This window comes from Anarrhichthys ocellatus, unplaced genomic scaffold (genome assembly GCF_004355925.1).
Source record: "Anarrhichthys ocellatus isolate YVR2014 unplaced genomic scaffold, GSC_Weel_1.0 scaffold29, whole genome shotgun sequence".
NCBI classification, from domain to species: Eukaryota; Metazoa; Chordata; class Actinopteri; order Perciformes; family Anarhichadidae; genus Anarrhichthys; species Anarrhichthys ocellatus.
Window position 1 is genome coordinate 2,158,387 of NW_022280059.1, and position 20,258 is coordinate 2,178,644.

The 20,258-nt window shown below is 41.9% G+C and overlaps 1 protein-coding gene across 1 annotated transcript in view; it reads left to right on the top strand.

Moving 5' to 3' along the window:
* The window catches only part of cdon (cell adhesion associated, oncogene regulated), a 56,009-nt gene extending 51,376 nt beyond the window's left edge, over positions 1-4,633 (top strand). Inside the window, exon 19 of the mRNA XM_031863570.1 lies at positions 331-4,633. Within this exon, the coding sequence (XP_031719430.1) occupies positions 331-485 (155 nt within the window). The 3' untranslated portion in view covers positions 486-4,633. The remainder of the gene's footprint in view (positions 1-330) is intronic.
* The last annotated feature ends 15,625 nt before the right edge of the window (positions 4,634-20,258 follow it).

A 20,258-nucleotide genomic window follows, 5' to 3' on the forward strand; every position in this document is an offset into this window, starting at 1 on the left:
TTGTTTTTTTAGTTTACGCTACAGCTAAAAAACAAATTCAGAGAAACACGTAGATGTTCATGGTTCAACACTTTTATAAAATTGCACTGACAGTTGTTCTTCATGCTTTACTCATAGTTTTTTGTGTCATTACCAATCCTCATGTTGTATGCAGACAAACTATGCAGCATTACCACAAATTATACTGTGGGCCTCTCCAGAATCTGTTCTTGTCTTTTTTAATATGAAGTAAAAACCAAAGTCTCTCTCTCTCTCTCTCTCTCTGTCTCTGTCTCTGTCTCTGTCTCTGTCTCTGTCTCTGTCTCTCTCTCTGTCTCTGTCTCTGTGCAGCTGAGGAGGAGCTGGAGTGCATGGACATGGAGGGGCCTGTGGTGTGCTGGGAGAGTCTTGGCCTGCCAGACTTGGACTGTGACGAAAAGCCTGGGTGGATCTCAAGCAGCAGCCTCGCAGGCGAGCTGATCCAGCCCAGCCCACAGGAGGTCTGAACACAGGCCACACACAAACGCACTCTCCTGCAGCGTGGAGGGCTTAGAGAAACCACACAGAGAAGACTGGACGAGAGACAGTGGTGGGAATGTCACAGAGGACCAGCGATGGGCGAGTCAGAGACACTGCATGTTACAGTGACAGGGACACTAAACGTTCTATGGACTGAGCTGAGATGAACAAAGTGTGAAAAGAGAGCAACTACAAGAGACTGAGAGCAAGGCCAGATGGAGGGAAATGCAAAGAGCAAAGGAAAAGTTGCTCAAAGACAGAAATGATATCCCACTGGGTGGAAGACTCTCATAAGATCAAAAACTTCAAAGACTTATTTATTTTTTGTAGTAGTGAAATATTATTTCATATGAATGTATCTGTTTTAAAGTAAAAGAAGTTTGTCTTTTATATTATTTATGCCTTTTGGATGAGAAATACTTTTTATTTTTTGTTGTTGTTTTGTCCCTCTGTGTTCCACTCAAGTGTGGAGATTGGCAATTGTCCGTGTAAAGTTTTGTGATAATATAAAGAGAAGATATGGAAGAGTAAACGACAAACTGTTTTCAATGTCTTTCCCTCCCCTCCTTCATGTGCGCGACGCCCAATGAATGATTGCTGTAGTAAAATTCCCGGCCTCACTCCAAACCCATCGATATTTCTGGCAGGCCTTTGAAGTGGCTCTCTGATGGGCTGTCCCACTGCAGTGACCCCTGAATGGGGTGAACACTCCCTTCACTGTTCAGATTAAGGGCTGCTGCTCTTTGCTTCAGTGAATACTTGATAGCTCATCACTTATCGCAAAATGCACTGTTGCTTCGTGAGTACTGTTGACCTAGTGGACCCAATCTGTTACAGAAGTGGGGAAGTTGCATTAAAATAGAATTGCTAAGTGTGAGCAGCCCTCTCACGCAAATCTGAGTATGTTAAAACTCCTCTGCTGCCAGTAATAGAATACTTCCCATCCTTTTTAATTTTGTGGTGACAGGTGAAGTTTATCTGACCAGGTGAGATTCTGGTATCAGGTACCAACCACAGAAAAAGACTAAATCTAAATCTAAACACAAACTGTGACAAAGATAGCAGCAAATGCTCCATCCAGAGAAAACTTTATCTTTTCTCATCAGTGTGACCATGTTTTTTCACTTAACCCTGACAATGCAGATTGCGTCATTTCATTGTGTCGACAAAGGAGTTGCAGTAATTAAGGGAAGTTGTTTATGAAAAGACAAAAGGCTAAATCACCCAAACTCAAACTAACATACGAATCAAAGATCATCTGCAGGGTCTAAGTGACAAAATACATTGTGATTTGGGTGCACTGGCCGTTTAAGTAAGCACAAATTCGGAAGTCTGGCCATCTGTCCCAGTTTAATGACGTTACATTCCATGATTTCTGGGAACTGAAGGTTGAACTGCCAGTTGGAGCTGCTAAAATGCAAAGTTGTCTGATGTAGCTTTAATATCTGGCTGTAAAGAACAAAATGAGCAGTGGTATATTAGGAACAGACGGAAGCTGAGTTCAGTTGAGTAATTCTGTCGTCAGAATTACTCAAAAAGTCGTGCTGTGTGATGCTCCTTGATGTGTGGAAATACAGCAGATAACTCATTCATAAAACAAGTTGTAATATAATCTTCTCATGTTTCAGCCTGTCTTGGCCAAACCCATTTTTCTGAAGGCTTAAACCCTCCATTGGTTTTAAAATAATCTCCATGATGTGTTGGCTGATTGGAGTTGATAGGCTTGCAGCGGGCAGATGACGGGGCTGGCCCTGCTTCACTGAGGATGACTGCGGTGCAGGCTTTCCATGCTTGGTGCCTGTCTGCCTGTGTTTGTGCCAGAGTTGGCTGCCAGTCCCCAGGCCCTGGCTCGCCTGGCATCTCTCCTCCCCCCTGATGGTACACGGAATATTCCTGGCAGCCGAATTTATTCGCCTGCTGCTGAGGCGTGGCATAGCCTCTTCCGGCTGTTATTTTTAGCCTCGATGGAGACTGTCGGCATTCGTTCACTTGACTTGACTTAAACTCGGTTCTTTCCCAGGAATAGTCTGCCTAAGTACTTCAGCCTTGAAACCGTAACGTGTTTCACTTGTGCACTGATTTGATTTTGTTTTTTGAGGTATGGATCTAAAACTAAAAGTGACTCACGACCCAGAATGATGGGAAGAACTGGCCATTCTCTACCCAGTCTCTTTAAGTTTCCATTCTTCTTTTATTTTACTTCCATGCAGCAGCTCAATCGAGAGTCCGTTCTGATTCTCTTGCTGCCATTAGGAAGAAAAAAAGGAACTAAACAATGGGAAGGAAATGAAGCTGGAAAGGAAAGAGAAATGGTCCGGGGAGGGACAGGGGATGCTGACAGATGCAGGCTGGGCTGATGAGGAGAAGATAAGGGCTGGGTTGTCTCTAAATGAGCTGCTCCTCCATCTCCCACGTCTATCAGTCGGCACTCTGCCTCAGCCCTGCCCTGCACCCTCTACCCACGCAGCTACAACCCTTCATTAAGGAGCCCATGGGAACAAGAAAGCTCATTGTCTGCCCTGGAATTTTCTGCCCCTTGCTGCAGAGCCAACCTGTTAACGCCAGTCCCTCTCCCCTCCACCCACCATTCTTCCTCTCTCTCCTCTCTCCAGCACTCCCTGAATGAATGCAATTCCTATGAATCGGGCAGTGTGTTGTTAAGTTGCTTTATTCAGCCCCGGGCGGTTTTATCCTTGAGATGTCACAAACCTCAAGTGAAGCATGTTGTGGTTGGATGAACTCCAACAGCATTCCAAAGGATCTCTGCAAGTGATGAGCTCATTATGCAGCATACAACTAATGATCTATATGTTACCGCCATATCCGCTATTTATTTTGTTATCAGACTCAAGTCTTGATCCATGAAGATGACGCACTCGTGCTGGTGTAACTGCAACATTTGCAGACTGCACCTGTCCGATATAATCAGGGAAACACTGTCTCTTCTTTATCCCAGCTGCATCTATTTATCTGCCCCCATGTTCTCCCTGTCAACAGAATTCTCAATGTGTAATCATACTGTTTTGGCTCAATGATGAGCCTATTGCTGACAAGCAGGTTGGACCTGTTCACCTGAGCCAACTTTCAAAATGAAATGAATGGTATTCACGCATCAGGAGAAATTCAGAGAAACACACTCGCTGAAAAAGAAGTCAGCGGTGTAGTAATTTTTATTCACCAAGCACTCTAGAATAACTGTGCACAGAACTGAGTAATGATGTGCTTATTTATAAGGATGAATTATTTGCGAGAACATTTGTTTTATGTTTAAGGATTTCTGTCAAGATATCTGACGGTTTAAAGGAGCTTAAATGTCCCCCAGAAATGATTCTGGAATGACAGTTTGCAGCCTTGAGCAATATGCTTTAAAATGATGAGATGTGTCAGTCTGCTCTGGATGTCTCACAGCCTCTCGCTCTGCTGAAAGTGGCACAGTGGCACAGTCTAATGCACTTAAAGAAAAAAAAAACAACACAGCGGGGTGGTAATTGGAATATAGCAGAAACGGTAATGACCAATGTATTTCAAGAAAAATAAACGGAAAATAGTCTTGTCTAATGAACCTGCTATCCAGATGGGTTCAATAACGAGCACAATACAAGACTGGTTCGGTTTTTGAAATGGAAACCACAACCTCAGGTCTACATGGTGTCACGCTTTGTAAGTTTATATGGCCACCAAGACTGCAGGAGACAATAGCTATCATTGATCAAAGTGTTTCAGTGTGTATTACACTCCAGTCCGGTGCTAAACAGTCTGTTCATCCAAATGACAAAAAGCATATTTTTTCACTTCATTATTTTCGGTATTTTTGCAGGTAGTTTTGGGTTTATTTGCCCAGGTTTTGAGTTTCTGAGATTTCTGCCTCAATCTTAATACAATGAAAGTGAGTAGAATTCTAGTTGCGATGCTTGCATAATTAAAAATCATAATCGACAGAACACAGTGTGATTGTTGTTTTATTGACTACTTCGTAGATAGAAAGTACTACTGGTGAAATTGCAGACTGCGAGGTCTGTGGATTATACAGAGCAACCAGAACTTTTTTTCTAAAGACACATTGAGGTGGTACTCCCAAGTATTTTGCGTTTCGCAAGAATATTTTCTAAAAGCACAAGAAACAGCGGGTTCACAGACAAAGTAAAAAAACTAAACAGAACTAGTGTACTATGTAGGCCAATATTGAGAAGACATGCCGTATATGTAAAATAAATTTCTTAACCGAGGGGGTCATATCAAATTCAAAACTAGTATTCAGCAGCCCAAAACGCTGTGCCAAAGTCTCAACTTAGTATCTTGTAGCAGTACAACAGAGGCATATCATTAATGTTTCCAGAAATCGAAGCAGAGTGTTGTTCGGTACTTTTATTCAATTTAAAACAGCCTCAATAGTAATGTCAATGTCGTCTGTAGCGGTCTCCATTGTTGTCATTATTACTCCTTGATTCTAGCACACTGCTGACACCAAATCAAAGCAAATTTTGATGTACATTTCCACTGGTGAAATTCCATTCACATCCATTGGATTGTGGTGGGGGGGCAGACAGATATTTCAAATCCTGGGCAAATAAGACCATGGCTGCATGATTAGATGCCACGAGAGATAAGTTTGAGAATATGTTTTGGGGAATTTGGATGAACCTGAATTTTAAAGCAGAAGATTTGAAGATAGACACCGTGGTCATGAAGCTTAAAAGTAGACATTGATCTTAGACATTATTAGACAATACTTCTGAAATGATGCGACTGATGTGAACAGAGAGTTATTATCAGTCATCCTCCACATCCAGCCGGGTGAAGTAGAAAGTTATCTTGGCCCCGTTGTCTGTATCATACAAAGCCTGACAGGTGTACATCCCCTCTGCATCTCTCTGAAGCTCCTCTATGACTAAAGCAGAGGTGTTGACGGGCACCTGCATGTGACCTAAGCGGCTGGACTGAGACTGGAGCTTTGGGCCTTGCCCGTAGTTGTAAGCCACTGCTACATTGTTATCAGTTCCTGGTTTGGTGAAGCCCCAGATGAAGATGGTGGGCATCGTGGAACCACAGTCCAAGGTGACTGAGCCTCCCACTGTCGCTGTGGCGTTGGAGCGAATGTATTCCACTTCCTCTGGGTCGAGTATCTCCAGACCTGTAACACAAGACAGCCGGAGTCAGTTACTATCACTGTAAGGAGAGAACAGCTCTTGTGTTGTTTTCCACACAATGACAAAAACAGCCCCAGCAAGCTCAGTATTGGCAAATGTTTATTAGTGAGCGTCTTCAGAAAACTTTTGCAAGACCTCACAGTTCGTTGGGAATGGACTGCGTCAGCTCCGGAGGATGAGCAACACATAATTAAATGCACTCTCAGTTTATCGGCCTCTGGCCTATTTGATGGATCAAATTTTGTTTCCCTCCCTCTGGCTGCGCTTAGCAATTTGACATAATAATGGCAGCAGTTTGTAAGAAAGAGGAACTCGCCTCAACTTGTCTCAAACTCAACATCTTCGTTGTTAAGGAAAGCTAAAGTACAATGATCTTTTACCTTGTAGAGGAAGAGCCAGCCAGCAGAGGAGCAAGCAGAAAGAAGGGATCATCCTCAGACTCCCTGTTGTGCCGCAAAGCTTCAACTGGAAACGTGAAGTCAGGAGGCTATTTAAAGCGTATCACAGAGGTACACGCGTGTCTTCTCTCCAGTCCACACTGCTCTACACACTGAGAGTGGCTGAGCAAAGCTGAAGGACTGACAGGGAGAATTCTTTCATACTAGTAGATTCACTTTAAATTATTCATCAGTTGCTCCATTTTGCCTGTCTCTCCACCTCTTCCACTCATGACTGGGCTAATGGCTAGACCTGAGACTGAAAGGTGTAGGGTGTCAGGATGATGCTGTCGCGTCATATATTATTGAATAAACCGGTGGAGATAGCTTTTTTTAGAAATTCCATCACTTCCAAGGAGAAATGAAAAACCAGGGCCCGGCGAGGGCGGAAAATCGGCGCGGAGCTTCCTTCGTAAACACATGCCGGTTATTATTTACCCTATGAGAGGCAAGCAGTCGGAATAAAATCACAGCTGATTCACATTCTCAAGACTCAGTGAGTTAGAGTTAGCCTGACATTGTGCCTTTTCCAAGAGTAGACAGGTGTGGATGATGGAAGCAGTGCACATAGACACTCAGACATGCATGGGTTTTTGCATTATTCATGTATGGATAATATGTTCCTTAAATGCTTATTGAAGTAGGACACTCGTGCAAGTATCTTGCAAAGAGACTTTGTTTAGACTCGATGAAGAAAAGAGAGAAACAGTTAGCATCATTATTGGTGCCAGGCAGCAGCCACCAGTATTAACTTCCTCAGAGCCTCAGGCTGATGTTTGGGCCTGCTCGCTGCAACAGAAAAGGCAGTGCTGCCCTGCATGCAGCCCATAAACCTGCTCTTACAGCCCCAGACTGAGGACGAGGCTCTAACTAGTAAGGACTTAGCGTTCAGCTCTTTTCTGGGGGGGGGGGGGGAAGCCGGACTATATTTGGAAGGCTGTTGGAAGACAGACAGACAGATGTAATAAAATGCAATATAAAACATCATGGTTTCTGAGAGCAGAGGCGACTGGAAGATGAAATGCAACGGTGTGAACGCTGATGAGCTAGTAAACACATTGCACAATGATGTTACTGATAAAATTGCCAAGACATATATATTGAAATGGTAATTATTGACCTGAAGATTATGTACAAACAACCAGAATGTTTGTATATAATAGGCATGGCTCGCAATACATGTTATGAAGGGCAGCATTATGCATCCCAGCCTCCCAGAAACCCATTAGAAACGCTTTAGCTTTATTGTATCTGAACTGGACCTTATATAAGCAATAAAGTTATCCTCAATATAATAAATTCCTTTTGTGCATCGTAAAAATTTGAGCCTGTGTGCAGTGCAGCGCAGCTAGGCCGCTGACACAGCCATGACAATATCATGTCTTGCAGCTGCCACAGCAGGCTATAATGTTCAAGCTATGACAGAGAGAATTAGTGTGATTTGCCATTAATGAGACCAGTAAGTCCTGTTCTGTTGGAGGAAGAGCTCACTAAATTCTTCACTGGTGAAGCACATCCTTTCTAAGTGCTGCAGTTCTGCACACAAGGGCCTGCCACATCTGCTGGCGGCCTGCCTGATTTCTTGCCTGGCTGCTTGCAACTTTAAACAAAAAAAAAAACTGGGAAGGAAGATCAGGCGACTGGAAAATGTGAGTCGTTGAAAAACTAAATGTTTTGGATGGTGGCCGGTGTTGGTTGGCCTCGGTGGTGGTGGGGGTGGAACACGGGTTGCATCTTATCTGGCCCCTGTAAAAGCTCTCAGGTGCAGCATTGAGTGGATCTGTCCAGGCCAGGCTCGAGACACTTTTTTTTTTGTTCTTGGCAGCAGATGAGAGAGCAGAATCAGACCAAGATATAGCTGGGACTATATAGGGATCTGGGTAACTCATTACTGCCACCCCAACATGTGCCACCCGCCCCGACTGTGAGCGCTTGGCAACACTGCGCTTTATGTGAGAGCAAAGCTGACAAAACAGGTGGGTTGCGTGAGCGTGCCTTGTGATTAGATCAGTTAGATCATTACCCCTGGCATTGTTGAAAGCAAAGCTAACCTCTCATTTCAGAGGACCGCCTGTAATGGAATGTGTTGCTAAAGCTTAACAGCAGATGATTCAATCTGCGGATGAGAAAAATAGTCTCGGCTCACAGTGAGGATGTGTGTTTCCACTTATCATCTAATGAGATAGAGATTCGCAGTGCTGTACAGCCACTGTGTTTATTTTTGTAACTCAGTTCTTATCAGAGTTGTCCAGCGTCCAACAATGTTGACTTACTCGTATTTGTAAGTGTGGCTCTCCTCTGCCCCGCCGTCCTCACACATCTCATACTGGCTCCAGCTGTGAGGTTTCCTCCTCCTCCTCCTCCTCCTCCTCCTCCTCCTCCTCCTCTGCTTTTTCTTCAGTTGACAGTTGTGTCAGGGACCACACATTGAGAGACTGTTGTACTATACTGGCAGACAGGCTAACATATATTAGCCAGCCTGCCGTATATTTCTGCTCTATCATCATTTATCTACCAGACAGGCAGAGCGGAGGTAAGCAAGGACGTGCAGGGGCTTGTGCTCGTAAAGCACAGAGGCCCACCCCCATGACCCCCATTTCCCTCCTGGCTCACTCATCTCAGAGCCTCAGACCTCGCCACGCTGGCCTCCTCTGCAGAAGACTCCCTGTTGGGCCTCTACCTGAATCAGAGAACAGAGCACAGCCACAGCTGACTGGCCTTGGGACAAGGGCAGCAGAAAGGAGGTTCTCTCCCCGACTGAGCCCCAGGTGTACACATGCACAAAGTATTGTTTTACGGACAAGCTAGAAATAACCTCTGCAGTCCTGCCGACATGCACAAATGTCTATTGTGGGACTAGAATCCATTTTTCTTACAGCAAGAGACAAAATAGGTCAGTAGGGTGAGAGAATTCCACTTGTACCAGAAACATCTGTAATAGTACCCAAAACATTACAATCAAGTGACTTGCGTTAAAAAAACTATCATCAAAAGTAGATGTGCTTAAAGCAATAGTTGATTATTTTGGGAAATAAGTCAAATCACTTTCTTCCCGAGACTTTGATGTGAAAATGCTACTATTATAATTGTCTGGTTTGCTTAGCTTAGCATAACGATTGTAAACCCTGGTAAGCAGATAGCCTGGCTCTGTCCAAAGGTTAAAAATATCCATCTACCAGCACATCTAAAGCGCAATAATTACCAAGTTATTGTAATGATAAAATGCTCTGTAATAACTGAGAAGACATGTTATATAGTTTTGAATGGATGAGCTCAACTGGCTTTCAAAGGCCTGTAGATAAATGTGCTTCTAGCCAAACTAGAGTGCATTTGATGATCACTTCCACTGTGCACAATTTACAGCATAGCAAGTCCTTTGGTTTATTTTTTAGGGTTGACTTCTTGTTTTTTCCTCAAAACAAGAAGAAAAATCTGTCTTCAGGGTTAGATTATTGAACTTGTTCCCAATTCAAATCAACTTGTGTAAATTATTTACTTGACTCAAGTGTTGTTCTCTTGAGATTAGTGGAAAGAACCTCTTCTTCTGCCTTGTTTCAAGATGTTTACACTCACAGAGCTCTGTAACAAGAGAACCCACATTGGATCGAACAGGAGTTGTCTCACTCCGCTGACCGAACTTTTATTTTGGTTTCAGAAGGATGCAATGTCAAGACACAGTGTAGTGCTAAACAGAGTCTTGCTGTGGTAATTTTTTACAGTGTGCTGGTCTGAGTGGCGCTTGCGACATGCCAGGTTGGGTATGTAAACCACAGGACTACAGAGGGCCTGGCACTCTCCCCTCTTGTGAAGCAGAAAGCAGGTCCATGTCAGGGAACGTGTGTGAAGTCCTGGACGAATTGACCTGGAAAGAGCCAGATGGGGATTGGGGTTTAAGCACCATGGAGGCCTCCTGCAAACAACATGTGGAAAGGCTTTGGCGGCTAATGTAGCGTGGAGTATTTATGTACTGAGCGCAGACTTGACCACTGTCCATCAGGATCTGGGGAGCAGATATGTCACATCCAGCCACAACCTCTGCAACCATTTTCACAAGACCACCTCGTCTGGACCAGCCTATCCCCCCAACCCCCTCCAACTGCAACTCCCCTTCTCCGGCCTTTCTCCCCACGGGACCCTCGTACTGCTCCTGGTTCAGCTGTTTCGTGTACAGTAGCTCGTACCCACAATCCTCTCTGAGCAGGTGGTCTGTCATAGGCCTCTTTGTTTTCCAGAGTCTCCCATGGCAGCTGAGGGCAGAGAACAAGGAGAACCAGCAACAATCCAGCACTTTAGTCTTTTTTTTGAATTAACATTGTCTCTAGTTAATTCATTCAGTCAGAATGTCATCATATCACATCAGGAGCGCAAGGTTGACACAGCGGTTTTCTCAATGAACATTTCATTTGGCCTATATGGCCATACAGAAGGCAGTGACTGCAGCAAGTTCTGCTGTGACGTTACTACAACGAAATGTGTATTTTGGCAAAACAGACAACATAACTAATTGAAACATATTCCTCTTGATCTTTACGAGCTTTGAGAATGCTCTATAACTATTGTGATTTTCAGTGAGCATGTTCCAAAAACTCTTAATTACATCTCAGAGACCAAATGCCTGTGCATGTTCACAAGATGCTAAAGAATCAGATGATTGTGTGATTTAGAGGATTAGCTTTCTGTCTTTTATGTTAAATAAGCCTTGACAGGGAATTGTCTTGAGACTGGTGGTCATGGCGAACATTTAAAGGACCATACCAGTGTTGTTGCATGATTTAAAGGAATAGTTACATTTAAACTACTGGTTTGCATCTGCTAAATGAATGCAATGTAATCATCCATTACAGTGAAACATGATATTTGTTTTGTATTTTTTTCAACAGTGATGATAATGATGTGCAGGCGTTTCAGCCAATCTGCATTATCGTCCATTAATGTGACAACAATGTTTACTGTGATGAATTAAATCAAAGTTGAAAACCTTTTTCACAATGTTCAACAATTTATAGAACTAATGGGAATACCTGGAAGTTGGTGAAACACAATTCAAAAACCTGAAACTATAGCACGCTTTCAAAATTACTTGTGTCATGTGATGTGTGGTAAATGGGCTAAAACATACAGAAACCCAGGTGTTTAAATAACTTTGGGAAGACGTTACCTTCATTTTCCCTTCAGTGTCGGATGACATTTTCACCATCGCTGTGACCCTTGTTTTCTTGTTCAAACTGTTTCTACTGCAGCATTTAGGGAACACTTTGTATTATTATCCAATTTATCACCAGATGTGTAATGAACGACAGTAAATCAGACTCCCTCAACAGTAGCCAACACTGTGGCATGTCGACAATTTAAATGTTGAGATGTTTCCCTAAAACCAAAAATTTGCTAAAGAAATACTTCAAACATGACAGTGAAATTACTATTTTGTTTCCATGAGAGCAATGGAGTTGTCAAACATGATTTAACTCCTTCGTCTTCTGGAGAAAAAAAAATTTCTGTGTGTAAGTTACAAGCACACCACTAATTTGTGCGAGCGGGGGTGTGAACAGCATGCTGGCTGGCACGTCACTCGCTGATTCGAGACTGGCAGCAATCTGATAGTCCTTACACTATAGAGTTTCTCAGCCTTGGCTAGGATCTCATGTGACCTCACTTAATATGCAGATTTAATTACAGGTTCTGTGATGTGTATTTATTTTGTATATATTTTATACATAAAAAAGAAGGTTAATAAAAATGCATTGAAATATGAAAATCACGAAGAGCTTCTTTCATTTTCTTAAATAGAATAAACAGGCTATCACACTCAAATTCACACAACTTATAACAGTAATTATGGCTTCATGTGAATTTGTGGACCCAACAATGTGTCTTCAGGCTAAATAGTGCTGAAGCCTGAGAGAAAATATATTCATAATCTATAGTGATTTAATGGAACCAACTATGATCTCAGCTCAGTTCATAACTCCCAACATGTACTTGTGTATGTGTAGCCTATTACTCCACCCGTCTGTTGGCTCAAGTCTGAACTGCTACAACTGGTGATCAGCTTTCATGCTGACATATTCATGAGCTGCAGCTGATTCTGTTGCTGTGAAGAAACACTAAACACTAATACAATTTTTTTTGCAACAAGGGAACAGAAGAAATTGATCTTTACCATTCAAGCTTCATAGTCACTTTGAGTGAGTGAAAGCAGGACTAAACAAAACGCCATGTTTTTAAGAAGTCTTGCCAGCATCAAGGACAACAGCAGATTGTGTTTCATTGATTTCATTTCAAACTGATGAATAATGTAGAAACAAAAGTATTTTCATATTCTCTTCACGCAGTGGTGGAGTTTTAGGTTGCCGACTTTTTAAAGGAATACTTCACCCAAAAAACGAGCATTTGTGTATCAATCACTCTCCCCGTGTTCTCTTGAATACCTGAAGAAAACATTGTTGTTTTTCGCATGCATCCACGGTGAACGGAGAATCAAAACACCTGAGATTTTCGTTAAAACTTTACGTTTTAAAACACTTTCGCATAAACAGCCTCACACTTGTGCAGACTTGCTATGCATCCATGCTAGTCCGGAGGAGTCCAAAGTGTTTTTTAGATGTAAGGTTATAGCAAAGATGCATGTGTAAAGAAAGTATGAGCATACGACTGAATGAGACTTGGATTATACTGCACAAGCTGTGTGAGTTTGTAAACGGATGTTTTGATATAGTTTGTATAAGTTGTTAAACTTCAATTCATCACTCTTTTCTCCATTTTTTGATTCTCTGTTTACCATGGAGACATGTGAGAAAAACTTTTTTTTTTTTTTTTTTTTTTTTTTTTCAAGAACTCAAGGTAACACTGGGTGAGTAATTGATATACAAAAGTTCATTTTGTGGGTGAATATTCCTTTAATACTGATTAAAGGCTGTAACGTCAAATATGGAGGTGCCTCTGATTCTGCTGCTCTGCTTTATAATTGTACTGTACCTGATTGACATTATAAACTTAAAAAGAGGCTGCCCGTTTTATTGCAGTATTTAATGTTTAAAATGGCAATGGCTGTAGCTGGCTTACTTCAATTTAACTAGCATTTTATTGGTTTCAACCACCGTAAATTGCTAAAAGCTAATCTATATGACTGAAACTAAATTTGAACAATATTCTTAATAAATATTGTCCCTCTGAGTTTCATTGTTACTTTTAGTCCAGACCAGTAATACGATAAAATTTGGCTTAAATTAAAGGTCTTTACGGGCCAATGAATATGATTTCATTCATTTTTGTATTGCAAAAGGTTATTTAAAAAAGGTGAAAAGATGTTGAACAATAATGAATGAACAATATGCATGTCATTCATCTGTTTGTATGACTCTGCTGGACAGTTTCTTGTAATCTCAGACACCTCAATGTAACATGCGACAGATGTTTCCACGGAAGACAAAGGTTAAAACCCACCATCAATTCCTCCCGTCTTGCTGTTCCCTTCAGCTACTTTACAAGCTCCTAAAATGGATACTTGCTCATTCTGAAGTGGTTTCTGCACATTTATATGAAGGAGGTCACGAGGGCTCTTTGGGAGGGAAAGGTGACTGTAAAGTGGGCCGTAATTTTGTTCCTCCTCTCATTATTTGGACCTTATGAATATTATGAGAAGAGAGGGACTTGTGTTGTCACAGTTGGAATACAAACCTTTGGTATTTACAACTTTAATTTTGGAAAACTGAACTTCGAATGGAGAATGGAGATTATCATTGCTTCCCAGTGTGGATTACACACTTGTTTGAAGAGTTCAATTTAGAATGGTGGTGTTAAGGTCTTTTTTTGCAGTACAGTAAGCATAGACATGCACGCTGGAGGACTGGGTGTGTGCACAACAATTTTCAGACCAAGCAACATCTTTCTTGTAATGTGTCCTAAAGATGGAATATAAAAGAATAGATGGATATTGTGTCGATAATTTCATCGGCTCCTCAGGTTTTCACACATGATAACATAAAGCTGTACTCGGGGGCTGTTTCACAAGTTCATACCTTTTCCAAAACCACTGACACTGTCACTGGCATGCTTCCATGCATACATAGTAGCCAAGTAAACAAACACCAACAAGGATAAACAAACTATACATGGCCAATGAGTTACACAAATCCTGTGACCGGCACAACACTCAAGTAGGTTCTTCCTCTTGCTGCATGGTTTTTGTAAGGTAAAGACATTAAAGCATTACACTTTTTATTTTCAAAAACAAACTTGAACCCGGAGTGCGTTCCCCATCTGGAAGCTGTAGAAGGCTTGTCTAAAAGATAAAAACGATATGAATCGCTGCTGGCAACTCGAATGTCCAGTCTGGGACCAATTACCTAGACAGGATTCAGAGAGAGAAGAGGGGAGCAGGGATCTATATCACGGCCTGGTCCAGCATATAGGCATGTAGCCCACATGCAGCCACACACACAAACACACTGAACAAACTGCTCTGTGACCTGCAGCCTGTGCGCACAGTTCCCAGTGTCTGGTTGTGGATTGGCTGAGACCGCATGCTGCCGTGTTCCCGTTCCACTCGCGCACACTGCATTTAACAAGCGACTGATGGCAGTTCCAGATGAGGCCACTCTCAGCCAGCTGCTCTGTCATGTGGGTTGGGGAAAGGATTTCTGCGAGGATCAATAGAATGAGATGGTTGTCTCTCTTTTTACGTTTTATAGTATAAAACAAATCTCAATATCCGAGTTTGTTTTACATTTCTGTACCCAGATTTCATATGCTTCGGCACCATGAAAAACATCTGCCCAGCAGTCTCAACAAAATGCATTGTGGGATGCCAAAGATGGAGGGGAGGAGGGTTGTAATGGAATGAATATGAATAACACAAAGTAAAAACAGACAGCGCAACCAGGAGGGGAGAATGGGAGAGAGACAAAAGGGTTTAATAGGATCCAGATTGTTTCGAGCTCTCACTGTTTCAAAGGGAGACGCTGCCATATGTACGTCTACGCTCACTGTGTTTGTTGGAGACCTGAGCGGGCCAGGCCAGGCATTCAGAGCTCTACAAGAGGTCACAGCAACACCTCCAGTCCCCATAACCTCTTTAGGGTCAAGCTTTCAATTCACAAATAGTGCAGGACCTCACCTCATGTGGCCCCATTCAACTTCATAGGCATGGCCTGCTATGTGTCTCCCATTACCCTCACAAATGCAAATACTCACAGTTGCAACTGGTCGGATGTTGCACGTCCTCGTGCAGCGATATTTTGATTTGTAGGCTTCTTACATGTAGAATATAACATTAGCCCGATTTATTTGAGTTGAGTTCAATGAAAACATTACTTATCAGTGTAATTAGTTACTATAAAAACAAAGAAACTACCCGCTGTCTATTATTAAATAGACCTTTATTTTTCCTGTCCTGCCGCAAGTGAAATTATAGAACAGAATACTGTTTATACTGTCGTACTTTTTCGCTTTACTTTCACTCCATTTTTCAATGTGTTTAATATTAGTTTGTGGACTAGCAATTAGTTTTATCCACAGAAGATATGTCCATGAAATAACCCAGGACCAAACAATTTCTGTGCAGTTGGAGTGTGTTGCAGAGGATGCTATGCCAACACAGCACCCAAATGGCAGTTTATGCAAAATCTGAAAAAATCGGCCAGTTTTTGAAAGCCATCTGGAGTCCGTCGTGAATACTCTTCTAACTTGCTTTTTCCTCTTTTGCTTTTCAATGAGTCATATCTGTGTTTGAGCAAAGCACGGCTGCCACTAGAGGAAGGGAACTGTGAAGGACTGTGACCATGATTAAAATTCATCAGAATAGCTCTACTGCCATCTACTGTCTTCACTTGTCCACAATGAAAAGAGAGCCCATTTTCTGTTTTGTTGTGGAGCTTCATGTTAGAACTTGAGCAGGAGGAGATTACTCTGCCCACCAGTACGATAAAAGAAGAGCAGCGCTTATTTTAACTGACAGCAATGATACCCGTCTAGGGCATCTAGTTTTGTCCTGGAATCAGACCTTCTGCAGTTAGACCAGAAGACGAACCACTTTGAGAACAATATGGTCAACATGGCTTCCACTGATACCTGGATACTTCCCCAATTCCTGTGCTAGACTGCTGTGAGTACTGCTTAGTCATCAACTAAGTCACTTTGGAGTTGCAGCTAAGCATGCTTTCCCAACTCGACGTTGCTCACCTGTTTAATGGATCATGTGTGTGTTGCCATCATGGGGACAGTACACTTTAGCATTTTCAGTTCGCAGCAGGGGGTCCGTGGAGCTAGTCATGTTAGAAATCCTCCTACTTCTACTCATCTTTCCCTGAACCTAAAGTATGATTTATTTGGGTTTGTACTTTGTTTCTCAACCAATAAGGGAAGCGCAATTTGAACCTCTTCGTTTTTCGTGTTTTAATGAACACTCTGCTGTCAGTGTGATAATCACTGAACCCCACACTACCCAACTAAACATTACCTTAATTCCCCTCCTATCTGGACCTAATCCAACAAGTTGGCCATCTACTGCAGATAATTTGCCGCATGGGTATTTAGGTGTGCCAACAACCTTGATCATAACACAAACAAGACTGTGGAGATTAGATTTACTTCCACCACAACCCAGATGCTCATCTCCCCCTGCATCAACAGTATCACCTTGTGTACACAGTTGAGTCAATTCAACACATCAAAACCTTCAGATCAGATGAGAACATTTCCAGTTTGACTGAAAGACTCGCCTCCTGTCTCAACACTGGCAGCTTACACATGTCGCACAGCAAATTGTCCAAATCCTTATCAATAAAAACCCGTGTGAGTTTAAAGTAAGGGCAAGAGGGAAACATGTTTGTTGCTGACTCTGCCCATCTGGGAAACCAGATTGAGATACTGCTCCTGTGCATCGTTGCCTGCACCAGCCGCCACGGCAACCGCTTCTCCCCAATTACAATAACTCTCTCACCAAAAACACACACACACGCCATCAGACTGGCTGAATAAACAAATCTGCACATGGCTGCTGATTATTAAGTTATTCAAGCTTTTTATCAATGTCAGCTACTGATGTATCATTGGCACTTTGTTCTGTGCTTCACTGCATTCTCAAGTTGATCCTTTTCTGTTTGAGATATATAAGATTATGATATATGTCAAGACTGTGTTTCAACATGATATTTAGTTTTAATGTAATTTAATTTTGTGATTACTGCTGTCCTGTATTTTACATGCACTTACTGTGTCGCTTCTTTCCTTGTCTTGTATGTTAAGTGTTGTGTATTATGTGCATAAATTGGTGCACAGCCTTTTCTGCTAATATTAATGGGTGAAATTCAACATGACAATACATTATACAATTTTGATATGTACTTTGTGCACAAACATGTGTATTGCATAAAGACTTGTTTAATTTATGTGAATGAATCTGAGATATGCATAATACTTTTGTACAAGCTCACGCGTTAGAGCACAGGCTGTTGTCTGTTGAGAACATGCTGTTGTCAGATGTACTCTGTTTCCACTCTGAAGACGGTGGTAGAGATTGTAGGTGAGGGACTTGACTTCCTACATTGCTACACATAATGGCAGGGGTAGTGTTTGTCACCACGGAAACCATTCGTTTCTTGGCAACATTCCTATCATCGACTAAAATCAAATCTAATGATGGGATTCAAGCAGTCGGCTATCTTGCTATAGCAAAGTGCCGGAAAAGGCTTTGGCAGTGTGAAAACACACACAGGTGAGGGGGAAAATAATGAGGTACAGAAAACTTTTTATTTTTTTGCTCCCTACCAAAAGGGTCTGCACGGACTTCTTTCAGCTGCTGACAGGTGGCTGTCTAAACACGATAAACCCAACATTTTGGCTTGAATCTTGTTATCTGTAATATTTCTGAATGAAAAGTGTGAAAGGACTAACATGCTTCTCCATCACTAAATGTCAACCTGAGAAATACTTACCTGGGATCCAGCAGTAGCCGAGCCACAAGTTGTTTACCCATATTAGTAATTCACTCACACACTGACCTCTGCACCTCCCAAACTGATACATTTTTTAATTAGTAATGTAAGAAACTGCTCAGCCTAAAGAGATCAGGGCTCATTCTCCCAACTACTGTCTCCATGTACTGTGTAGATGAGTCAATATAAGCCTCTACATTCAAAGATCCATAGTTTTGTCATCATCGTTACAAATATACATTTATTTTCGTTTCAAATCTCTTTATTTGCATATGATGTTATGGAAGGTCCTCTCTTAAATACACCTCCCTGCTTATTTCTTCCCTGTAGCGCCATCACATTCCCTGAGGGTAAACCAATTTACATTCTTGTTTTGCTCTTCAGATCCATGCCAGTTTCCATGACAACATAGTTTCACTTTCTCATCCTCTCTCTCTCTCTCTCCCTCGTCCTCATTCCCCACTGCTCCTTTCTTATGTTCTCTTGACCTTCCTCCAATGTTTCATTTTCTTCCTCCAAATACTGGGGTCCAAATTTCTCCTCTCCTCTCATTTCCTCACCTAATTGAGCTCATTCCTCTGCTTGCCATATACCAGCAGAGAATAATGGACTCAGATAAAACATATCTCAGGGGCGAATGGTGGGATAGAATTCACGGCATCTTTTTGCATTTTCATCGTAAAAAATACAAAATGCAGGATGCCTGTGGGCTGTTTTATTCGCTCTTAAATATCTTTGGGCTGGTTTATTTGGCAGGAGTGATGCCTAGAGCCCAAAATTATTAAATCAAAACAATGTGCAGCCGAGTATTCTTTCTTTGGATTAAAAGCAATTGGCAATTGGTGTGTACACATCAACCTGCACAACTCATAGGGTTGTTTCCCTATCCTTAAAGTTAGTTATTCAAGCAAATCAAAGCTTATCTGAGCCTATGTCCATTATGATTTGGCATATAATGACAGAATAATGTAGAGTGCACATCTCTACCCGATGGCATAATCAAAATCTCAAGCTATTTAATTACTCGATGATTAAAAATGTCTGATGCCAACAGGTGTGATGGGGCTTCCTCGGCTGATTAATGCCAGTCCTTTGTGCTTTGTCTGGAAGGAGAAGGTCATGGAGACAGTGGTCGGTCTCCTGCATGACTTTGACCAGCCTGCCTGCTCTCGCACCATGTCTGCAGGTCAGGGAGTCTCAGCAAGTCACCTCTGTGGTTTGTGACTATGTTCACAGCTCCATTCTGACCAGTATCCACTGCAGATTTGTGTTTTAGTTCTCTCCCTCTCAGTAGAAATCATTGCAGCTCCCTCCTCAATGATTTACGACTTGTTCCTAATGTATCCTTCCCTTACATTCAACTGGTTGTCTGAAAAGAAATCAGGGTTTCTTATTCATCCTTTCAGCAAAAAAGGAAAAAAAAACCTTCATTGTGGGTGGTCTAGAAAGCTACATCCTAGAGGTTAGAGAATCAACTGTTGCAGGTGCAAATACTTGCAACATCTGTACGAATAAAACCTGAACAATGTCTCATGTTCCCATGACAATGGCAATTACTTTGGTGGGGCTAAGTGGTAGCCAGCACTACTGCTGCTCAAATGTACCCCCTAAGTGTTCTTAACGGTATAAACTACTGCAGTAAAACGCATGTGCTCTGTCAGCTTTTCCAAATTGTATGAAACATTTCTAACATCGCAATTTAAAAACACAGACAGTGTATTTGCCAGAAAGGCCTTTTATCCCAAATTCACTTGTAAGTATACGCTGCCAAGCCTACTTCTGCTACCCAAACCACCAGAGGGAGTAATCAACTGACAAAATAGCAGGTTTAACAGTGCAACAACTGGATCTTCACTCTGAGTAACTTTATAATGGATTCCCCAAACCTGAAGCGTCTGAGCTCACCTTACAGTGTTTCTGATATAGGCTACTTCTACTAATTTGAATTCTACTGCAGGATGGTGTCCATCAGAAATGTGGTCTGAGATGGAAAAGGTGATTGATTTGCTGGATCAAATAATCCTGAAAATAAGAAACCTATTAATTTTTTTGTTATTGATTATGGCGCATACAGTGCCTTCTAAAATCTGAACGACACAATTATGTGGGTGTTGACATCACCATCTTCAAATATTATGCTATAAATATGAATATATATGTTTATTTTGAAGTAATTTCCCTTACATTTCCATTCTTATAACCGATAAAAATCGGACTCTCAGCCAGCGCAGATGTCCGATATG